The sequence below is a fragment of the Motacilla alba genome, chromosome 8 (assembly GCF_015832195.1).
Source record: "Motacilla alba alba isolate MOTALB_02 chromosome 8, Motacilla_alba_V1.0_pri, whole genome shotgun sequence".
Lineage (NCBI taxonomy): Eukaryota > Metazoa > Chordata > Aves > Passeriformes > Motacillidae > Motacilla > Motacilla alba.
The window spans coordinates 4,251,204-4,271,836 of record NC_052023.1 but is presented as its reverse complement, the minus strand read 5'-3'; the positions used below and the strand labels follow the sequence as shown (position 1 = coordinate 4,271,836).

General features: G+C 48.4%; 1 protein-coding gene and 1 long non-coding RNA gene across 3 annotated transcripts in view; one reads left to right on the top strand and one right to left on the bottom strand.

The window, feature by feature from the left end:
* The first annotated feature begins 1,155 nt into the window (after positions 1–1,155).
* Positions 1,156–10,321, top strand: LOC119703790. Of its 2 annotated transcripts, none has more exons than XR_005257777.1 (3): positions 1,156–1,296; positions 1,476–1,562; positions 8,347–10,321. It is a non-coding gene; the product is annotated as an uncharacterized LOC119703790 (long non-coding RNA). The 2 variants fall into 2 exon arrangements; XR_005257778.1 differs by lacking the exon at positions 1,156–1,296 and adding an exon at positions 1,340–1,392.
* The window catches only part of PLPP3 (phospholipid phosphatase 3), a 44,105-nt gene continuing 32,607 nt past the window's right edge, over positions 9,136–20,633 (bottom strand). The window contains exons 5-6 of the mRNA XM_038144132.1: positions 15,262–15,438; positions 9,136–10,963 (exon numbers count right to left, since the gene is read on the bottom strand). Coding sequence (XP_038000060.1) covers positions 10,838–10,963; positions 15,262–15,438 — 303 coding nt within the window. The 3' untranslated portion in view covers positions 9,136–10,837. The remainder of the gene's footprint in view (positions 10,964–15,261; positions 15,439–20,633) is intronic.

Here is a 20,633-nt window from a genome sequence, read left to right as displayed (position 1 = left end):
TTTTTTTTTTTTTTTTTTTTTTTTTTTTTTTGTGAAAATGGTGGTTAGAAATCCACTTAGCCACTGGGTAAGATCGGGATCATCCATGTTAGCTTCCAGCCTTCCCCCTGTAGCCAGACTGGCTCCTGGCTGGTTTCCTTCGCAGATATTTAAAGACTATCCTAGTACTTATCTCTCCTTCCTTTGCTATTTATGTGCTGGATCCTTGAGCTTGTGTTCCAATGAGTTTTCATCGCTTTTCCCACCTTTCCGCTTGCTCCTGAGGTTGTGGATGGAGGAGGGCACCCCCAGAGAAGCTGTGGATGGCAGGACTGGCACTGTCACATCCTAAAACTTCTCCCAAGGTCCCACACGAGGTGGGGCTGGGGTTTCCCATGGGTCCACCTTGCAGACCTGGCCTCTGCCCTGCCGGCTGTTTCGCACCAGAGCAGAACCTCCGTGACGGAAACCTGCTGAGCTTAGGGTGAGGGTTTTCTCCTCCTTTAGGACCACGGGCTATTCTGGACACGTGAGCTGCAAGGGGACAAACCTGACAATTTATCCACTAAGCCACACTGGCCCCTCAAACAGCTCCTTAATGTGAAACATGTGCTGCTGAGCCGGGCAGCGAGCTCTCACTTCGGCTCAGCCCCGGCTCTCTCCAACACCCAGAGCCCTCGGACATCAGAGGGGTTTGGGGAAGGAAAGCAGCATTCCTGGAAATCCCGTTGCTGCAGGAACACACTCTTTGTGCTGGCACTTATTTTGACTCTGTTCTGAGTTATTTGCAGGAGGTGAAGGATGTTTTGCTTGACTTTTATCAGATTATGATGGGTTGTGCAGACGAAGTGTCCTATGATTCATGCTGTTTATGGCAGCAGAGTGTGGGTGCAGCGCGCAGGGCTCACGCTCAGGACTTGGGGTCTGTACAGAAAAGATTGTTTAGACCTCTTTTGCCCAGTTAGCACCAGCTCCCGTTAAAATCTGAAAGAGCAGAGTGCCTGAATAACCTCAGAAAACACCACTGGGATTGGCTGGGAGCTTTAGGTGCTTGGCAGATGCTACACAGCAAACTAAACATGAAACCAGAGCTGGGCGACTTGTGTTACTGGAGGAGTCATTTTAACCCCACCACTTCATTACTGTTGGAATATTTACTCCCACTTTACCTCCCTGCGTTGCTCTAGGGAGAGGAAATGGGTCGTTCCAACAAAAGCACCTTCCCCAGAGGCTTTACCAGGGGATGGCCTCACCATTGCTGAGCATCCCCTGAACCCCGAGCATCGATTAGCACAGCTCGAGGGGAGAAGGAGACAGGTAATCCCTGCTGAGGCACCCAGAGGCAATGCCAGGAGGACCAAGCTTTTCCTGAGCTCAGGAGTGACACTCCAGGCAATGTCTCACAGGATGGTAGTAAGCAAATGCACTTGCTCAGCTGCTGTCGGTGAACACGAGCTCACCGCACTTTAAAATAATTAATCTTATTTTCCTACCAGGTCTTGAAGCACTGAAGGAAAGAAAAGAATGTGTTCCTTGACTGCTTTGAGGTTGTAAGTGATGTTGGAGTCAAGGGCACTTCTATGGTAAGTGTCTGGAGCTATGTGGGGCGGCACTAGATGGGCAAATATATTTGCACAAAAAATGTTTAACAGTTCCTAATGGGGATTGTTTGGAATTTCCCACTCCATGAGGAGGGGGGAAAAAAAAAAAGAGTGAGTATTTTGATTTTTTGGCTCAATTCAGAAGGAAAGCACAGAGTGAAATATTGGAATTTCTCAAGGGAAAAGCCCAAAGTCAAAACCGCCCTGATAACGTGAGGAATGGCGAGGGGAAACCCCCAAGTAGTTTTGGTCAGTAGAAATACCAGCAGATTGCCTTCCCCCTCACAAGGTTACCTGCCTTGGCTGATCATGCAGATGGGGGGAAATGCCACAGGGGTGTCCCTGGGGGATGCACTTCCCTTCTGACTCCTGCCACCCGCCCCTGTTTCCTGGAGAGCTCAAAGCCACCCACCAAAGGTTTTCCATGGGTGGGGCAGGATGACTGCTTCACTGCCAAACCCACCTCCATGCCCCAGCCTCAACCCACTCCTGCTCACCTTGGCACCTTCATTTTGCCTCTCTTTGTTCTTGAGCTCATTTTCTGTTCAATAAGCCCCCTGACTGCCTGGCTTTCATCTGAAATGAATCTATTCAGTGAAAATGTATCTATTTCCCCGCCTAAAAAAAATAAAATAAATAAAGTGCAACGGATGATGAGAGGACAAGAACCACCCAAAAAGGGTCACCCCTCTACCTCTGTGGGTGCAGGGGTAAGCAGAGCTCTGCCCATTCCATTTCTTCCCCCCTTTCTCCACTTAAGCAAAAATAGCTGCTCATAAATACAACCAAATTGGGAGAAAACGTCCCGAGGCAAACTGGAAGCTCATTACAGGTCCTGCGCTGGCAGTGTTTGTGTTAGGCTCCCATTAAAGCACAATGTGTATTTTTGGGAGGCTGGCCACGGGCAGGCTGCTCCCTCCCAGAGCCTCTGGCTCTTGCAGAGGTGCCAGCCTGTCGAGGGCTGTCCCGCTATGTGCTAATATCCTCTCCCAGTGAGGTCTGCCGGCTCCTTCATTAGTTTGAGCACTAATCCACACTGCCTCGGACTTATTTGGATGGAGACCTGCCCTGCAAGGAAGCTGCTTTCCATGTCTTTCCCCTGAACAGTTAATCCACCTGCTGGGTGCCTAACCCAGAGCTTCACAGCAAGATAAGACATGCATGGCCCAGTGCCTGCAGTAAACTTGCCTTCTTTATTCAAATCTTCCTCCAAGAGCTCAGCCAGGCAATTGTCTTCCTATTTTCATGCCAGTTCAGGCAGGGAGCAGGCACACAGTTTTTTGAATATATTGTCCATAATAAATAAAAGTGAAGATGTAACCCTGTGTTTAGCATCCCTCCCCTCACTCCTCCAGCCTGGCAGCACGGGGCGGGTGGAAAATGTCCTGCAGCCTTTTGTTCAGCTGACATTCACTGGTGCCTGTGCAGTTTATTCACCCTCAGCCCAGGGTGCTGCTCTGTGCTCACTGCAAGGTCACATCTGCATTTGTCTCTGCTGGAACATCAGCTGCAGCGCAAGAATTGAGCACAGAGGTAACTCCCAGTTCCTTTGCAGCTCCTCTGGAAAGCTGAGGTGGTTTAGAGGCAGCTGTGCTGTGTGAGTTTTAAGGTGCCTGTCAATCCACACAGAACCTCCTTTCCATGACTTGGAACCCTGCAGCTTCACATCACCCCAAGGAGTCACCTCCAAACCTCAAAGATTTATGCTAAATACAGCCTACCCTAACTCACAGTGGCCCAGTTTACCTGCCTAACAGTGTCCTACCTGATTTATGCCAAATACAAAGTGATTTATCCCACCCCCCACTAGCTTGGAAACGCTGCCCACCCTCAACAGTGCTTGGTGAAACTCATCTTACACATCGGGCATTGTTAATGTTCACTTTTAAAAAGGGCCTTTCCTGCAGCTACAGAAAACAAAAAAATGGGGAAGGTTATTTGCTGTGCAGGGGTATCCTGAGTTCAGAAGCACCCCCAGGGCTGGCAGATGAGGGGCCTGACTGAGGAAGGATGAAGGAAGGTGAATTCTGTCAAGCCTTTATTCTCCCAGGGCCTGGAAGGTGGAGGGGGTAAGACCCGATAAGGAATCTCCTCTAGAAGAGCATCAGATTAAATCTGACCTACAAGCAGAAGGTGTTCCTACTTAATTGCTTGTACAAAGGAAAATTGGTCCCCAGCTGGTCCCTCCCCCACTGACTTTGTGGTAACTTGCAGCATTTCTTATGTTCTTGTAGGGGAAGCAAAAAACCTGAGCAAGTTTTAAAGTGAGAAGCATTATTTGTGAGGAAACCCCCAGAAAAGTTAACCAGGGGATTCAGCTGTGGGGAAATAGCATAGTTGAATAATAAAAGGTTGTTTGGGGGTTTTTTTGGTGTTTTTGGTTTTGGTTTTGTTGTTTGTTTTTTTTTTTTAATAAATAAAAGGAAAGTGATATGGGGCATGGGAACACAAAAGCAGGTATTAATGAAAACCAAGGGAAGTATTAACAAATTTTTAACAGTGAGGCCAACGAGCTGGTGGGACAGCTGGCCAAGGGATGTGGTAAATCCCTTTTAATCTGGCACCTTCACATTGAGCCTGGATTTCTTCCTAAAGGACTTGCAGTACTTCGGCCATAGGCTACAAAGCTAAATCTGAGAGCTGCTGGATGATTCCTGAGGGAGGGCTGGAGCATCATTAATTTGTTGATGGGCACTGTTGGTGACTCTTAGATGGGTGAGTTGGAACTGCTAAGCCCAACAGGCCCAGACTCCCCCCAGATCCACTCAAGGGGATGCTTAGGCTGGCCCTGCTGAAAAGAATTACCTCTCCTGAATTAAGCAGTGTTTTTTCAGCTGCAATCGTCTCATCATTTACAAGCAAAACTTTCATAGACTTTTTCTGGGTTTTATTGTTTTCCCATGGAAAGAAATACCTTGTAAAGAAAAAAAAAATCCCCATTTCTTTGTTTTAAATAAAAACTTCAACAGGCTTTTCCCTCCCCTAAGCCTTGGTAGTATTCTTCCTTTAATTTAAGCAAGGTTTGTATCAGTTGACATTATACTTGTGCTTACTTGACTTGAGGTAAACACGGTTAATCCTGCTTAAAAATGGACTAAGAATATCTACTCAGTTTAATGAAACGGATTAAAATTTTACCTCATATTAAACATTAACAACTTTTCTTGTTCAGACAAGCCCTGGGAGGCTGGAGCAGTGTTATTAATTTGCCTTCAACATCACTAAAATTTCTTTGAAAATAAGCAAATTACGCACTTGTGCAGAAGGCAGATCCCTTTGAAAGGATGGTGCTCACAGGAGATCTGGCTCCCTTTCTTCTTTGAATAAAAAGGGATTTTATTCCCTTTTTAACATTTTATTTTCTTTCTGAGTTCCTTATTGAAACAGCACCATTCTTTCTGTTCCATTCATGGTGTTTCTCCAGGGGAAATATTGGCCTAGCAAGATTTAAATGCTCCTTTATTTAATTTATATCTCAGGCTGACCTCAGCTCCCTTGCACTCACACCACACACTTGGAAATGGAGATGTCAAAGCGTGGTGGGAAAGCCCAGCTTTTCACACCAGTTCCTGTACAAATGAACAGCTGGCTTTGTTTCAATTTATTCCTTTTTCAGGTGGGAAAGAAAAGTCACATTTTATTTCAAGTTTTGGTATATTCTAAATAATTTTAAAAGACTTCAGGAGTGAGCTGAATCCACCACAATTCCCATTCATCCCATCCGTGGATGTGTGTGTGTGTGTACACGGTTTGGTGTTTTGGTGGTTCTGCTCCTCAGCTTTCTGCTGACACGTGGAAACACTAAAAGGTGCTTTTCTTAAATAACAGCCCATTGTTCCTGCTGGTTAGGAACCCTCTGCACAAAGTCAGATCAAACCCTACAGAGTTCATGCCTTCAGACACCACAGGTGCTCAGCCCTTTGCCACCAGCGCCGAATTACCGGGCAGCCTCACACTTCACCAAAAGGCAGCTCTGAGAGTCACCTGATGCAAAATTGGGGAAAAAAAAACAAATAAAGAAGCCAAGATGGTTATTTTCTGGGTTCAAGACAAGAATTAAACGCTCCACCAGGCCACAGCACTATATATTAAAAACAGAGCTGCCTGCGAGGTGCCGCCACGGTGGCACTCGGCGGCTCCGGCAGGGCAGGAACTCGCAGAACGAGACTTTCTAAGGAAACTGGGAGATGATCCCGGTGACTTCGCTCCCTTCTAGCTACAGATAGGATGGGGCGTGGATTCATCACAACCAGTCGGATCATTATTACCCAAACACACACATAGGTGTAGTCTGTGCCCCGAGGAAATTGTAACTCGAGACAAGCTAACGCAGGCACTGCTGCGCCGGCTGGTGCCAGTGGGGGTGGCGTGCAAAGGTGATAATTGAAAGTTGTTGGGTTTTGGGGTTTGTTTGTGTGCCTTTTCCCCCCCACTCTGAGTCAACAGGAGGTTGTTTTCTACCTTCTGCTTCCTCCAGTGAAGGTGACAACTTGTGTTCGGTTTTGCTGGGTAATCCAAGCAGGCAGGGCTGGGCCCAGAGCATCACCCGGCACCAAGGGAATGAGGGTAGGAACTTCTGGAGGAGATGGGCAGTAGCCCTATCTGAGGGCAGGTGTATGCACCATGTTTACAGAAGCCAGGAGGCAAGTGATTCACTTCATTCCTAAAAATCTGAACCTCTGATCTGGTGTCCAGAGGAAAAGGTAAACACAAGGGAGGAATCGCTTGCCTTTTGAGAGGAGAACAGTGGATGAAGGCACGGGGTGTGTCAAGGCAAAGATGGGGGGAGGAAAATGCAGCTGAAGTGGGCTGCTGGCTCCAGGGACAGAGGTGCTGCACCCCAGCCATGGATGTGGGCTTCACACCAGCCTTCCTGTGCAGCAGGACCTCAGCCCAGCACATCCTCTGGCTCCACGGATGAGCGTTGGTTTCGGCATTACGAAGAGCTGGGTGAAACCTTCGGACAACCAAAACAAGGCAGGCTTGGAGCATGAGAAAAACAGGTCTCTGCTTGTGGGGCGAATCTCCTCCCTCCCCCTCCCTTGATTGAGAGCTTCATATCCGAAAATCATTGAGCAGAAGTACAACAGCTCCAGCCTCTGCAGGCTGCCAAGGCATTCTTGCTGAGTGAAGCTGTTTAGGTGCACCCAGACACGGCCGGACCTGGGGCTTGCGTAAACCTCCCTTCCCCTGGAACAAAAGACCTGCTCCCATGGCAGTCAGGTGCACGCACGAATCCCTGCCTTTGAAAACGTGTTCAACCGGTCTCAGTGCAAAAAAAGACAGGTTTGACCAGAATGTCCCCTTGTGCAGAGAGGCTCTGCCAGCCAGGCCCCAGCATCAAAGGCAGACAGCTGGGTGCTCCACAGCCCCTGATTAGCATCAGCATGAGCAGAGCCCGGTGTTTGCAGCACTAAAGGCCACAACCAGCACCCAGCCCCGGGCTCCAGCAACATGTCTTGTTTGCATGAGTGCATCTGGGTTTGTACACCCGTCTGCCTCCTCGGGAGAGCTGCAGAGAGCGGCAGCACGCAAACCCCAAAGTGTCCTGGCTGCTCAGCATCCCAGCAGGAAGGACCAAGCAGCACAGCAGTGCAAGGTGCAAGCTCCAGCTGCACCTGCAAACACTGCAGAAAGTGGTGGCCTCAGGATCCCAGCGCTCATATGGATTTGGGTTTGGGTTTTTTTCCATTTCATCTATTTATTTTCTCTTCCTTCCTGCCCCTCAGGAAGCTGTGGCAGTAGATACATCCTGTCACCACACTCATGGTTTGCGGTACCCACAACTCTGTTCCTTTGGCTTTCACTTCTCTGTGGGGTTTCATTGAAATGCTCATTTAAAATCAGTCCTTTTTACTCCTGTAGCACCAGAACGTTCCTCTGTGCTTGGCTAGCCCAGAGATCCCTGTGGACCTTGCCTTTTTCCACCCATGCTGCCAGAAATGATTACATCTCTTAATCCCCAGGCAGTGAGTAGGGGTGAGCCCCAGCAAAGTTCCACCCAGTTGTGCAAAGCTGCCCTTACCCTCCCCAGGATGGGATGGAATGGGACAGCACGGGACAGGCGAGCAGGAAGCAGAGGAAGAAACAACCATCACTCAACCATCCACAAATAGGATTTGGCACTGCTGATGCTCAGCCCTACATTATAGAGATCAACCCTGTTGCCTTCCATAGGTTTATCCATGGCCTTTTTTCCCTCTCTCCAGGCTGACCCAAACATCCTGAACAAGATCCCGTGAGTCGCCAGCCCTGCTGCCCTGCCCAGACTCTTATCACCTCCTGTTCTGCTTCCCCTCTGACCCTTCTCCAAGCCCTCCTCTTTCGCCCAGACATCTGTATTCCTGCCTTTTTCCAAGTAGCTGGGGTTAAGATGCAAGCAAACACTCTTCTCAGCCCGGTGCTTGCTGCAGTGGGGCTGGCTCTGCACATGGAGGGCTCCACAGGCAGACAGGGCAGTGTTTCCTCCTCCTGTGGGGGTTACTTACACCCAGGCAAGGCATTTGGGAGATAAACTGGGGATTCAGAGCCTGTCCTCACAGCCATTGCCCCGAAGCTGAAGTCTCACCTCTGCAACACACTCAGCCTCCAAACACTCAGGGCTCAGATCACACGTGGCACCATGAAAACGCCCTTTGCATTTGGGACAGGTGCGGGTTTACGAAGTTTTTCCACGCGTAATAAAATTTTACTCCTAATTAGGATAATAATAGCAAGTGCTAGCTCAGTTCTGCTGCTTTAATTTCCACCTGCTCTTTCTTTGCAGTTTGATGTGGTATTTGCTTCCTGTCATGCATTCTTGCATATTATTTCTGTGCCCTGTTATCTCGCTGATGTGGTTCGCTCAAGGAGTGGTCGAAACGCGGCTCTGACCGTGTGTCACCACCAACAAGTTCATTTGCCTCTGTAGGAGGAGGAAAATAACAATAATAAAAAATAAAAACAGTAATAAAAAAATAAAAACAATAATAAAAAATCCAGGCTGCCTCATAACTGTGTGCTGAGCACATGTGCCTCTCTGAGCACATGTTGTTGTGAGATTTTTTTCTTTTTTTCTTCTTTCCCCTTCCACCTACCTTTGCAACCCAGCAACCTGCAAGAGTTTGGTTCAGCTGCAAGTGCCTGCTTTTCATGGGAAAGGTGTTTGTGCACAGCATAGCTGGGAGCCCTCCTAGGCAGGGGGCTGTCAGGACAACCAGCAGCTGGGTTGTGGCTCTTCAGACCTTATTTTACTTCCGTAATATTTCTTTAAATCTCATAAGATTGTTAAAGTAAAAGCAATGCCTTCAGTAAAATGAGATTTGCTTTCAGACTGGACATAGAAAAGAGAAAAAAAATTCAAACCCACAAGTGCTCCCAGGCAGGAGCTGGTGGGACCTTCTCATCACTCCCATCAAAAGTGGCATCTGGTCCTTTTTATGTAGCTGCCCTCCTGTACCATCACATCCCCAAATGCCAGCCAACATCCACATCACACTTCAACTGTCCCACTGGGCAAGGACCCTCTTCTTCTGCCAAGGAAGGGCAAAGACAGAATGCAGCTTGCACCAGGATGTTTAGTTGTGTTATGAGCTTTTATTTAAAAAGCACATTTATACAGCAATAATTTCGCAGATACAAACTTCAATTTTGTATTCTACAAAAGTCTTTGAATATTCTTCTCTTTACAAAATGGAACATTACAAAAATACAGACAATTTAATATGTTTTTTTTATACAAATGTCTCTAATTGTAGTTATTTTCATTAAAATATTACTACCACAGAACTACAATATTTTAGTCGACTATAAAAAAATTAATTCAATGCTTTTTTAAGCAGCAAAATGTAAATAACACAGGTCAGGACACAGTTTATAGTCATAGTGGATATATCTAAAATTGTTTCAGAAATAATATTTTACATAGTTAATTTTTAAGGTTTTATACATTATTTATATAATATTTATAATATAAAAAAAAAATCATAGCTTGCTATAAGTTGAAATGATAGGACGGATTCTGTGAGAAGGATGTGCAAATGGCCGTTCTGCGTGTTCTGCGGGATCCCTTTGCAAATGCGCTTCGTGGAAGGGCTGCAAACCAAGCACCTGTGGCTTCTGGGCAAAAAAAAAATGTCATCATCACACCCGAGAGAGGCACAGCTGATTTCCCACCGGAGTGACCCAGCGGAGCACAGGACCTGGTACTGCCATGGCGCACCCCGGGGTGGCCAGGGAGGAGGAGGAGGAGGAGGAGGAGGAGGAGAGGAGGGGATGCACAAACGGACTGACACCCAGGCCGGGACGTGCCGCCCAGCAGCCCGTCCCAAAACTGCAGAATAAAAGTTTCCCCAGGACTCAGCCCCGGGGTCGTAGTGCGAACGAGTCTTCGGCAGCGCCGCCGCTCCCCTGGCACAAACCGCCGGCTCCCGCGGGCGGGCGCGCACGAAACCTGCTGGGATTCTTCTCTGGGGGAAAGGGGACGGCTGGGAAGTGGAGGATGCTCTTTTCATTTAGGGGGGCTCGGGTGGGATGAGCCTTCGCCAGGGAGCGAGCGGGAAGGAAGAAATGTGGCTTCTCTGTGCGGAGGAAGGAGCTCTCCGGCCTCACTGCGCGTCTCGGGCCGCTCGTTAAAGGCGTGTAGTGTGAGCAGAGAGAGCAGAGACCCTTTGGAGACCCTGGACTGGGCAAGCTTCTTCTAAATTAAGTCACAGTATGGAAGAGAGGAGGCAAAAATAAACTAGGATCAAGAAGAGAAAAAAGCAACTCTTACAAACCAATCCTGGATCTTGACTCAGTGCTGTAGCTCATACATAGTGCTATACAATTTAGTCATGAGTTGGTTTTTTTTCTCGCAGGCATTGGAAATCTTCGTAGTCAGAAAAAAACCTAGGATGGCCAGCTTTCCAAATATCCCTTAGTGTTCACTGGGCTGGGAACAATTTGGCGTTCACTACAACATGAACACTCAAACCAATTGCACATCCAGAACTCCGGCACCTCTCTTTGTTCGGCTTTTTGTGTAGTGTGGGTTTTTGTTTTTTTTCCTTTCTCATTGTCGCCTTTGCCTTAGTTGACCACCACCACCCCTTTCATCCAAATGTCTCAAGTTGAAAAGACCACAGAGTAAGACTTTACTGGTCGGGCAAGAAAGTCTCTCCCTACATTCTACTGTCTGATGAGATTTGAGAGCAGCAGGTAGTTGCTGTCAGCAGTCACTTTTTTTTTTTGCAAAAAAAAAAAATTAAAATACAACACCCATCTGATTCCTTGAAGTTCTACACCATGTTGTGATGGTTATTCCTCTCAATGATGTCCACAGGTGAAAGGATCTCCTTCCGGATGGGAGGTGGAGGCAGGCAAGTCTTTGTCTTGGGCTTGAAGAGATCTGAGACGTAAAACACCTGCAGGAATAAGTGGAAAAGGCAAACTTAGCCACAGTGGGTGATGGTTTGTTCAAAAAGTTGGTTTACAGAATATATACACATCTTTAGGCTGCAAAAATAGCACTTTTTGAATGCCTGCCTGTAACAGCTGTGAAATCCCAAGCGCCTGCTACCACCTTTCTGTACAGCAGAGAAAAAGGCTCAGACCTCACAAAACTGTGAAAACATGAGACAACAACTTAATTTCTCACTGCGTCATCACTGAGTGCAACACCAAGACCTCTGCTGAATGGGTTGAAAAGCCAGGAAACAGATCCACGGCCTGCACTCCAATAAAATAACAAAGGTCTCCAAAGGGCTGGCCTGACTCATCCTGAGTGGTTTCAGGGATGGAGTCAGTGTGAAACAATTCATTCAGACAGACATCAGGTAGGCAATTAAAAGCTTTCAAGTCAAAACTGTGTTAAAAGCTATCAGCAGTGAGGCAATGGTGAGCCATGCTCCTCAAGCCCCAGTACAGAGCTGAGGTCTGGTGGTAGCCAAAGGCTAAGGAGAGGAGAATCTATTCCTGACTCCTTCTTCCTAAATATCCCGTGATGTAACCCCTCTCCCGGATGTGAAAAAGCCAGTGCCTGGCAATTTCGGAAGGTAGCAACACAATAAGAAACAAAGTGCTGGGAGGAAACTTCCACATCCTCCTTTGGCAGCAGCACGAAGCTTATCAGTCCTCCAGGACCGGGGCACTTTCACCCTTGCCAAATCTCTGCCCCATGCCAGAAGGGAAAAGAGTCAGACAGCACAGATCCTCTGGATGGAGCTAGAAGTGGCAAGGATTCATCATTTTGTCACCTGGTGCCACAGCCCCAAACTTCCATCGACTGCCACCGACTGTCCCTGCCAGCCCAAATCTGACAGCTCATCCCAGAAAGCCTTAAACCCCAATAATCCCAACTGAAGCCATGGGTTTGCTGAGCTGAAATCCCAGGATGAGCAGCACATGGCTGTAGGAATCAGCAGTACATTTGTTTTTTCTCTCACACCACTCAAATGCAACATTTAATCACCCAGGTAAATCAGGGGAAAAAAATTCCAAGGTGTTTAAAGAAATAATACTAGATTAGAACTTCCAGGCTGGGTAACACAGGGAGAAAGCAAAGGTTTGGTTTGCATCTCCACATTTTCTAAACACCCACAGCCTTGTGCAGCAGGTCGAGTTGTCCTTGCAAATAACTTTTGCAAGCCCCTATCAGCACAGCAGATAAGGCTCAAGCTGGACAGACAGCAAAGCTGCTGTACACAGCAATTTACTCCTACATCTGTAACCAGGGATGAAGGAAGATGAGCTGGTGCTGCTTTGTGGAAAAGCAGGGAAGGAGCTGATGTACAAAACAGTTCTTTTCTTGATGTATGTGCTGATTGCTGGCTGTTTGGCTGTGTAACATGGCTGATAAAGTTGTTTACAGGGCATGCAAGTGGCAGCCTTTGCATGTTTGGGTAAATAAAAGGATCCAGCTGATGCTCCCAAGGATCACAAGCTGGAGTCTGGCCCCTTGCTGCAGCATCCCAGTGTAAAACTACTTTGAACTGCTCTGGCACTGGTTTTCTTTTGGGCTGTTAGTAACTGCAAACCCCTCATTTGTCTGGTTTGGTATATTTTTGGTTCCATCTAGCTCATTCATCCACTCTATGATTACTGGATTCAATCAAAAAGGTGTTCAACTTCTGCACCAAGATAGCCATGACAAATCAATTTATGGGAGGGGATTGCTGAGTGCAAGAAGCATCTGGGGATTGCTTTGAGTCTGGTCCTTATTTTTGACAGGACTGAGTTATGGTGGAGTGTCATCCTGGGTATTTTTGCTTTTACTGTGCTGCTTTTCAGGTTTCATTGAAAGGCTGGTTAAGTGGTTTCATTTCTCTTTAAACTGTATTTCACTCTAACATGGCTGGAGGTTATATAAACATTTATAGGAATCATGAAACATGATCTTTGGGGGTTAAAAGTGTGTTAAATCCTCCTAATGCTTGAACTGTTTAACACAAAAAAAAGACTAATAAACGTGCTAAGTTTTTCACTTGGATTAGCTCCATTTCCTGTAGAAGGTGCTCTCCACCCATAAAGAAAACTTGATGGGAGAAGACTGAGAGCATTTTAAGCCAGTATCTCGCATTCCCACTTAACAATTCCTACTACTTTTCATCCTATTGAAGCAATTTTTAATCATATACAGAGAGGTTAAAACAACTCCTCTGAGCTAAGCAGAGCAACACTGGGAGCATGTCCTTCTGACATCTCCCCTTCTCCCTCTCCCTCAGATGAGACATAAACCACACAACACACAGCAAGCTGCCTGCAAGGCGCATAAAAACTATTTCTATTTGAGAAATCCTCGTTGTATTTCACCCTGGCTCCATGTCTGAATGTTTCATCAGCTGGAAGTGCTTGACATTAATGTCTTCTGCTTGTTATTTCAGGCACTGAAAGACAAACGTGTCTGCTGCAGCACGACCTGGGTTTAAGCTCAGGCAGCCTTTGGAGATGAAATCCACAATTGGTTTCTACTGAAAATTATGGCCTGATAACTGTGGTGTTTTTACAGTCCTTGGGTGGACCCTGAAGGCTTTGCTGAGGGAAGGGGTGGCTGGGAGCACCCAGGGTGGGAGGTGATGAGCCTCCAGGTCCCTCCCTCTGTTTCAGAGCAGCCTGTGCAGGACAGCTGGGCAAGAACCCCAAGGACATACCAGGAATTTCAGCAAAAAGCTGCTAAACTGCTCCTTCAGTGCAAACTCTAGGGTGTTTTGGGATGACTCTTCCTCTTGTCCCTTGCTGCTACCTCCCAAAATTGAGGAAAGTCTGCCAGGCCCTACTAGGCAATGACTCCCACCAGCAAAGCCAGGTTCTGGAGAACAGTACACTGCTGGTTCTCTGCAGGCTGATGGAATGGGACAAGGGCGGGGCTCAAACCCTGCAGCTTCAGCCTGAGACGTTCCAGGTTCCTGAGCCATTCCTGCAAAGCATTTGGACACAACTGCTCCTTCCACCAGCAGGCTGGGAGAGCAGCTCAGGCTGCCCCAGGCTCGCAGGCAAACCCGAGCCTCCCTGGGAAACTCTAGGCAGCTGCTTCCTATGACACAGGAAAACTATCCCAGCCCTGCCACAGCCTCCCCTTCCCAGCACAGCTCCCAGCTGCCGGAGGGCTGGGAGGGAACAGCCAGGCCTGCTGCTCTCTGTCCCAGCCAGGAAGCATCCGGACACCCATCCCAAGCATCCGGAGAGCTATTGTCCTTCTGGAACCACTGCTGGGACCCAGGGATGGACTGTCTGGTCCCCACTCCCCTTCCACACTGTGGCTGTTATCCCACTTCCCACCACAAAGACACACACTTCTCCCAGCTCCCCCTCGGGATCTGCCAGCCCTGCATGGGACGTGGGCACCGGGCAAAGGCAAAACCCAACAGCTACTGCCCACAGAGTTAATAATACTCCATGAAAATGTCCCAACAATGACATTTTTGTTTTGGCTTTGGAATATTATCAATGAGTGGGAAGTACATAAATAACCTATTTTCTCTCCCTGCAAAATGTAATATTGGAACTTAACTGCTTGTTCCCAAGGCTGATTTACTTTCAGAAATGTTGAAAAAACACCTCCAAAAAACCCAACAAAAAAAATCCACAGAAAGTGGTGAGCTGTTAAAATCTTGCTTTTGGGGAGTTCAGACACACACAGAAACCACCACAGGCCCCAGCTCCTTTGTGTCTGTCTGAGGCAGCTGCCTGACCTGGTTCCCCCCCATCCTGCCAACTTAAAACATCTTCATGTGTCACTTCGAGTTACAGGGCTGTGCAATCAGGTCACCCTTTGGAGAGCAAGTAGCACGAGAACCAGCCCAGCAGCTGAAGAGAAGTGGGCACAGCTTTTGCCGGCCGCTTTTCCACGAGCCCTTTTGCCCCGTGAAAATCCATCAGCCAGCATCCCCTGGCCAGGGTGACACCAGTTTGTGGATGGATTGTGTGTGGAAGAGCCATAATGCCAAGCACTCCAGACTCTCTGCTCAGCTCCTGGTGGAAAACCTTGCTAACAAGCCTAACTGAGAGCAGCTGGAGAAGCCAAAACTTCTGGAGGAGAGGGAAATACCTTCCCTTGACTGAACATCTTTCAGTGCCCCCAGCTGCCTGGACCAAGCCTTGGAGCTTCCCACCACATCCCCAGCTGCAACAAGGAATCACCTCAGCCGAACTGGTGAGTGGCAAAGGCCCTGCTATTCCCACAGGACCTTCCCAGCACTGCTCCTGCCCAGTTTCCCCCACTCACCACGCAGTAAGCCACCAGGGCTCCCTGTGCAAAGCCTGCCAGCACGTCGGTGGGGTGGTGCTTGTGGTCGGACACGCGGGACAGCCCGGTGTAAAAGGCCATCATGATCAGGGTGAACTGCAGCAGGGGACGCAGCAGCCGGGCTCCCTTCCACGTGAATCTGGCCTGCAGATAGAACTGTGGCAAGAGAGGGAAACAAACAAAAAAGGTTGAGTTCATTTGCACAGATTTGTCCAAAATGCAGCAGCCACTGCTGTGTGGGGGTGGCTGTGAGGCAGCCACGGCCCTGTGGCTCAAGGAGGGGGAGTTGAGAAAATGGAAGGATGCTCCTTGCACCTGTGTGGCCTCTGGAGGGATTTTTAACCCGTGGAGGGGATGAGGACAGAGGTGGATGGGCACAGCCCTTCCTCAGTGAGCCAGAAACAGGGGATTGGGACCCCCTGCACCCCAGCAGCCTCCACACAGCATGGCATCCCAGTAAAGAAATTCCTCCCCAGCATTATTAAACATAACAAAACCAAGGTCCCAAACTGGGGTATTTAGGACTCATACCATCTCTCAGAGGGAAAAGAAGAGTCAGTGCAGCACGCTAAACCTTCAGAGCCATCCCAAGAACTGCCAGACGTGGCCACAACCACCAACAATGTGCATAATGCCACCCTCCAACACTCCCAGCACGTTCCCCAGCCCGAGCCCCGGGGTTTGAGGGAAACAGAGAGCAGCTGCCCCGCTGCATGGCCTGGGAATTCCCTCCCTGGGTGGCAATGACAAGCACAGCCCGGCTCAGGCCGAGAGGAGGGCGCTGGGGTGATGTCAGGCAGACATTGCAGGCCTGCCGTGACTATCTCGGGCCCGTTTCCGCTCCGGCTGCCGGGCACGGCCGGTTCCTGTGGGAACGGGGAAGCTGGGCGGGAAGAGAGGCAGGAAAACAGCAGCTCCTGCCGTGGATGAGCGAGGGAGGAAGGCTGTGGGAAGGGAGGGACGCCGCAGCAGCCTCCAGGCTTGGGGAGCAGTGAGGCTCAAAGGGTGTGCAAGTTCCTCTGAGAGCACAGCCCAGCCCCACAGCTCCGCTCTGCCTGCTCCTAAATGCGGCACTGGAGTCACACCCAGTGTCCTTCAAGGGGCTCTGCTACATCAGAGGGGTTTACTCCTCATTTATGATCCCTTTACACACCCAGAGCAGTTTGCACCGCCTTGATATGAAAGGGGATGAAGCGCTCACTGGGTTCCCTGAAACCATAAATAACTTAATGGCAACATAAAAGCATAAAATGACCTATAAAAGCAGAACTAACTGGGAAGGTGATAAGGGGGAAGCATCATTTTGGCCAATTCAGTATGTTTGGCTGTTGCGTAAACACTGTATCTGCCCCTTTTTGGAAAGAACACACACTGGGCTCCTCAGAAGAAATGAAACATCACATTGTCTGAATGGAGCAGATGCTCCAAATTATCCAGATTGTTAGCCAATTAACATGGAAGGGAGCAGCACCAGAACAGCTCAGTGCTGGCTAATGCACATGGTGATTCTGGGGAATATTTCTGCAAACCAGCCCTAGCCTGGGAATGGAGCCATGGCCCCATGGAGCACATCCCACACCCCACACCACGGTCCCTTCCACCCCAAACCATTCCATGATTCTGTTTTCATGTTCAAGAGCCTCAACTCAGCCCAGGTGACAGTGCAAAAGTCAGGTTCCAGTGTGCTGCTGCTGCTGCAGAGCAAAAATAGCTCCAAGTATTATATATTATAAACCATCACTCTCAGTTCTACCAGGAAGACTTGAAACCTGATGTCTTATTTTAATCTTCTGTCTTTGTCCCATCAAATCACTTAAGAAGGAAATTTGCTGCTGTATAATCTGACATTTGCCACTTCTGCACAGTCTGGACATCCTCCCAAATCTTTCCACCCCACAAGCCTGGACTAAAATAGTCATCTAGAGGTGAGAGTGCAAAGTGTCAATTAAAAATTAGCAATAAAAAGCAAACAGCAAATTTGAAGACACAATAAAGTAGGCACTTCTGGGGCTAAACTGTGTCCCTCGTGTGCAATCTTCAGCCCTGGAAAAGGAGCAAAAAGCAGTGTGGCACCATAGGGGGTGTGCTGGGTGTCCCCTAAGTCCCCAGCACCCAACTCACATGTGTATCTTGGAGAACTAAACCCCACAGGTTTAGTCCACTGCCCCTCCCTGCAACACCAGTGTGAGAAGCTCAATTGAGTTCCTTTTATTGCCACAATAAAGGTCATGGAAAAATTGCTCTTTATTCCCCATTCATAAGGGCAAAAAAAAAAAAAAAGAGCATAACAGCACTCCTCATATTCCACAGGCACTTTATGAACATGCAGTGTTACAAAAGCTGCTCTCAAACACCAGGATCCCCTAAATACTTTCAAGGTAAGACTTGGGGTGCTCCAAACTTTGCCTCTGACCTCAGTATGAAAAAAAAACCCAGTTAATATGACAAGGTCAAAAAGTGAAAGTAGACTTTAGGGGCTGAAAGGATCAGAATTTCTCTAATGCAGGAATTAGTGCTATTACCAAGAAATGGGAAGTTCCTCAAAATTTATCTGAAAATCTGCTTATGAAGGTGTTTTTGTTGTTTTGGTGGGGTTTTTTCGTTTGGTTGGTTTTCGGGTTTTTTTTCTCCTGAGAGCAAATCTGAAATGCTGCCTGCTACAGACTGACAGATTTGGATGGGAATGTGGAGCTGGAATGGAGCCCTTCCCGGGAGGGGGTGGAAGAGCAAGACCACAACTAGGGTTATTTCCACCACAGATCATCATAGGGCAGTGAAAACCAGGAGCACCAAGAGGAGCAAGGGTGGGAGAAATGGGATCACACAGAGTGGGCGTTATCTGGAGTTCCCATCCGCTGTCTCCTGGCAGAGGCTGGGTTACCACAAAGCAGATGGCTTGAGGGATGTCACATCACTCTTCCTGTGCCAGGGGACTTCCACAGTGCTGCTGGAGAGTGCCCGCAGCCACACACAGCCTCTGAGCAAAGCCAGGAGGAGCTGGCAGGGGACACAGGCTCAGAGCATCACCTCCAGCTTCCCGGGGCTTTCTGCTCTCCAGAAATCCCATCACGCTCTCCCCGCCGCAGGGCTGGACTCCATCAACCCCTCAGTCACACCTGGAGTTTCCTTCTGGGAAACAGCTGGGCTTGTTCCTGGCTGTCTGACCCCAAGTGACCTCCTTCTCCATTCCTTCACCATTCCTTCTCCAGCCCCATCTGCAAGAAGAGTGGTACCCAAAGTGCTACAGGGCTGAAACCTCCCCAGCCCAAACTCATCCCAGTGTAATGCACTGCCCTGGCTGGAGCTGGGGAAGGCACAATTTGGCTTTTAGCACCAAGCTGGCCACAAGGGAAGGACAGGAGATGGGCAAAGACCTCTCAGCATGTGCTCAGCAAAGACCTTTCAGCATGTTTGCCTCTTCCCTACCTTTGCTGAGTGCACAGCACCATCTCACCCCATCAGAAACATCCCCAGCAGCTCAGTTAACAGCTCAGTCTTGGCCTCCGATGTAATTCCATTTTATTCTCTTCCTTAGGTCACCACTAAACTCAACTCCAAGTCTACAACCACCACAGAGGTTCCTTCACAAGGGCACATCACTGCTCAGCTGTACCAGGGCACTTTCTCTGCCCTTCAGCAAGGAGTTCCAGGGAGAAGCCTCACAATCCCTCAACACATAAACCCAGCATCATCTCTCATTTTCCATTTACACCAGTAGAACTCACCACAACCCATTCTGAAGTCTTCTGCCTCACCCACTGACACATATTAAATACACAAGGTTTGTTTGCATTTTATCCAGAATCAGCCATTATTGCTGAGGGATATTAATTCAACTTTCCTGATATTTAAATTTAGCTTTTCTGTACCCTTCGTGTGATTTCAGGCAACTTCATGCTGCAAATAAATCAGCATTATGGTCTCATACGCTCCAGGGGGGTGGAAAGCATCCATTACTCCCTGCAAAGACTCCCCCACATCCACAGAAACAAGACAAAGAGCTGTGGGTCAGCTCCAGAGGGCTGCATGGAATAAGCTGTTCCATACCTCCTCTTTCCTCAGCCTGCTATAAATACGTATTACAGCTCGCTCAGCCAAGGAGTAACAAAGCAAGGAAAATTAGGACAAAGAGGATTACCCAAGAGTTATTTCCCCTTTTAAATTTTTTATACAAAGGCCTGATGTTAATTGAGTATTCCTGGTGACAAGAAGGCTGCGAGAAACTTAGCCCTGAAGTGTCAGCATTCAGAACTAAATCCCAGGGGATTTTGCTGTGTTGCAAGTGCCTTTCCCTGGGACTTTTCCCTCAAAGCCCTCCAGGGCTTGGCATCTATGAGTGTTTTCCTACTAGGAGTCCATGGATAGCACAGGGCTCTGCTGCTGTGCCAGGAAATGGGGAAGCTGTGGTCACTCACCCACTGCTCACCAAATATCTGGACAAATCCAGCCCCACGCTGCAGGCAAAGCCCTGCGGGATGCGTGGGAATCCATGGATCTGTTCACAGACTGACTGGAATTTTCTGGCACCCGTCTCCACCAGGTGAAGCAAACTTTGAAAACATTTTAATTCAGAATGGGCTCCGAGAGTGAAGCCAGGGAACGCCAGGAAAGACGGGAAGTGACTTATCCTTGAAATATGAAGTATTGTTCAATCAGGAACACGCTCGGGACACGGCTGATCTGCCAGGCCTCTGCAGGACACGCTCAGCCCCACAGACACCCCAGCTCTGCAGAAGCTCCTGGCACACTCCTGGCATCCAAAGTGTAGGCAGCTACCTGCTGCAGCACAGCCCTCACTTCCCAGGAACAGGGGAGCACCCGTTTTGTCTTGACTGAGATGGTTCCCTGATTAAACCCATCAAACACACCTCCTGCAGGCACTGGCATGGTGGATGCCACATTTCTAAGCAGGCTTTCAAAACCCCAACTCATTCATTGAGGTGGGCAAGACAGCAGGGTTTATCTTGCATCAAATAAAATCCCTCTGGCTTATTATAATCTCTTTTTTCTTGTAATTATTTTTTGATATTATCAGCCTCTCCAATGTGTCAGATTTTTCTGCCTCCCTTTTTCTATGAGATTTCTCTGTCAGGTTCTGGCAGTGACCAGGGAGCTGGAGTGAGGGAGAGCAGGGTGCTGCTAGAAAAGGTGGAATCACAGAATCACTGAGGTGAAGAGAGCCTTAAGATTGTTGCTTCTCCTGTCTTGTCTCAAGCTGCCTTTTTCTCCCTTCAACTTATCACCAAATACAAATATAATTTTTCCTGACTTCTTAAGACACAAGGCAACCGGACAGCTGGTCAAGCAGTCAGCTACCAGCCACATCACAGTTTTGGGACAAGGTGAAAATT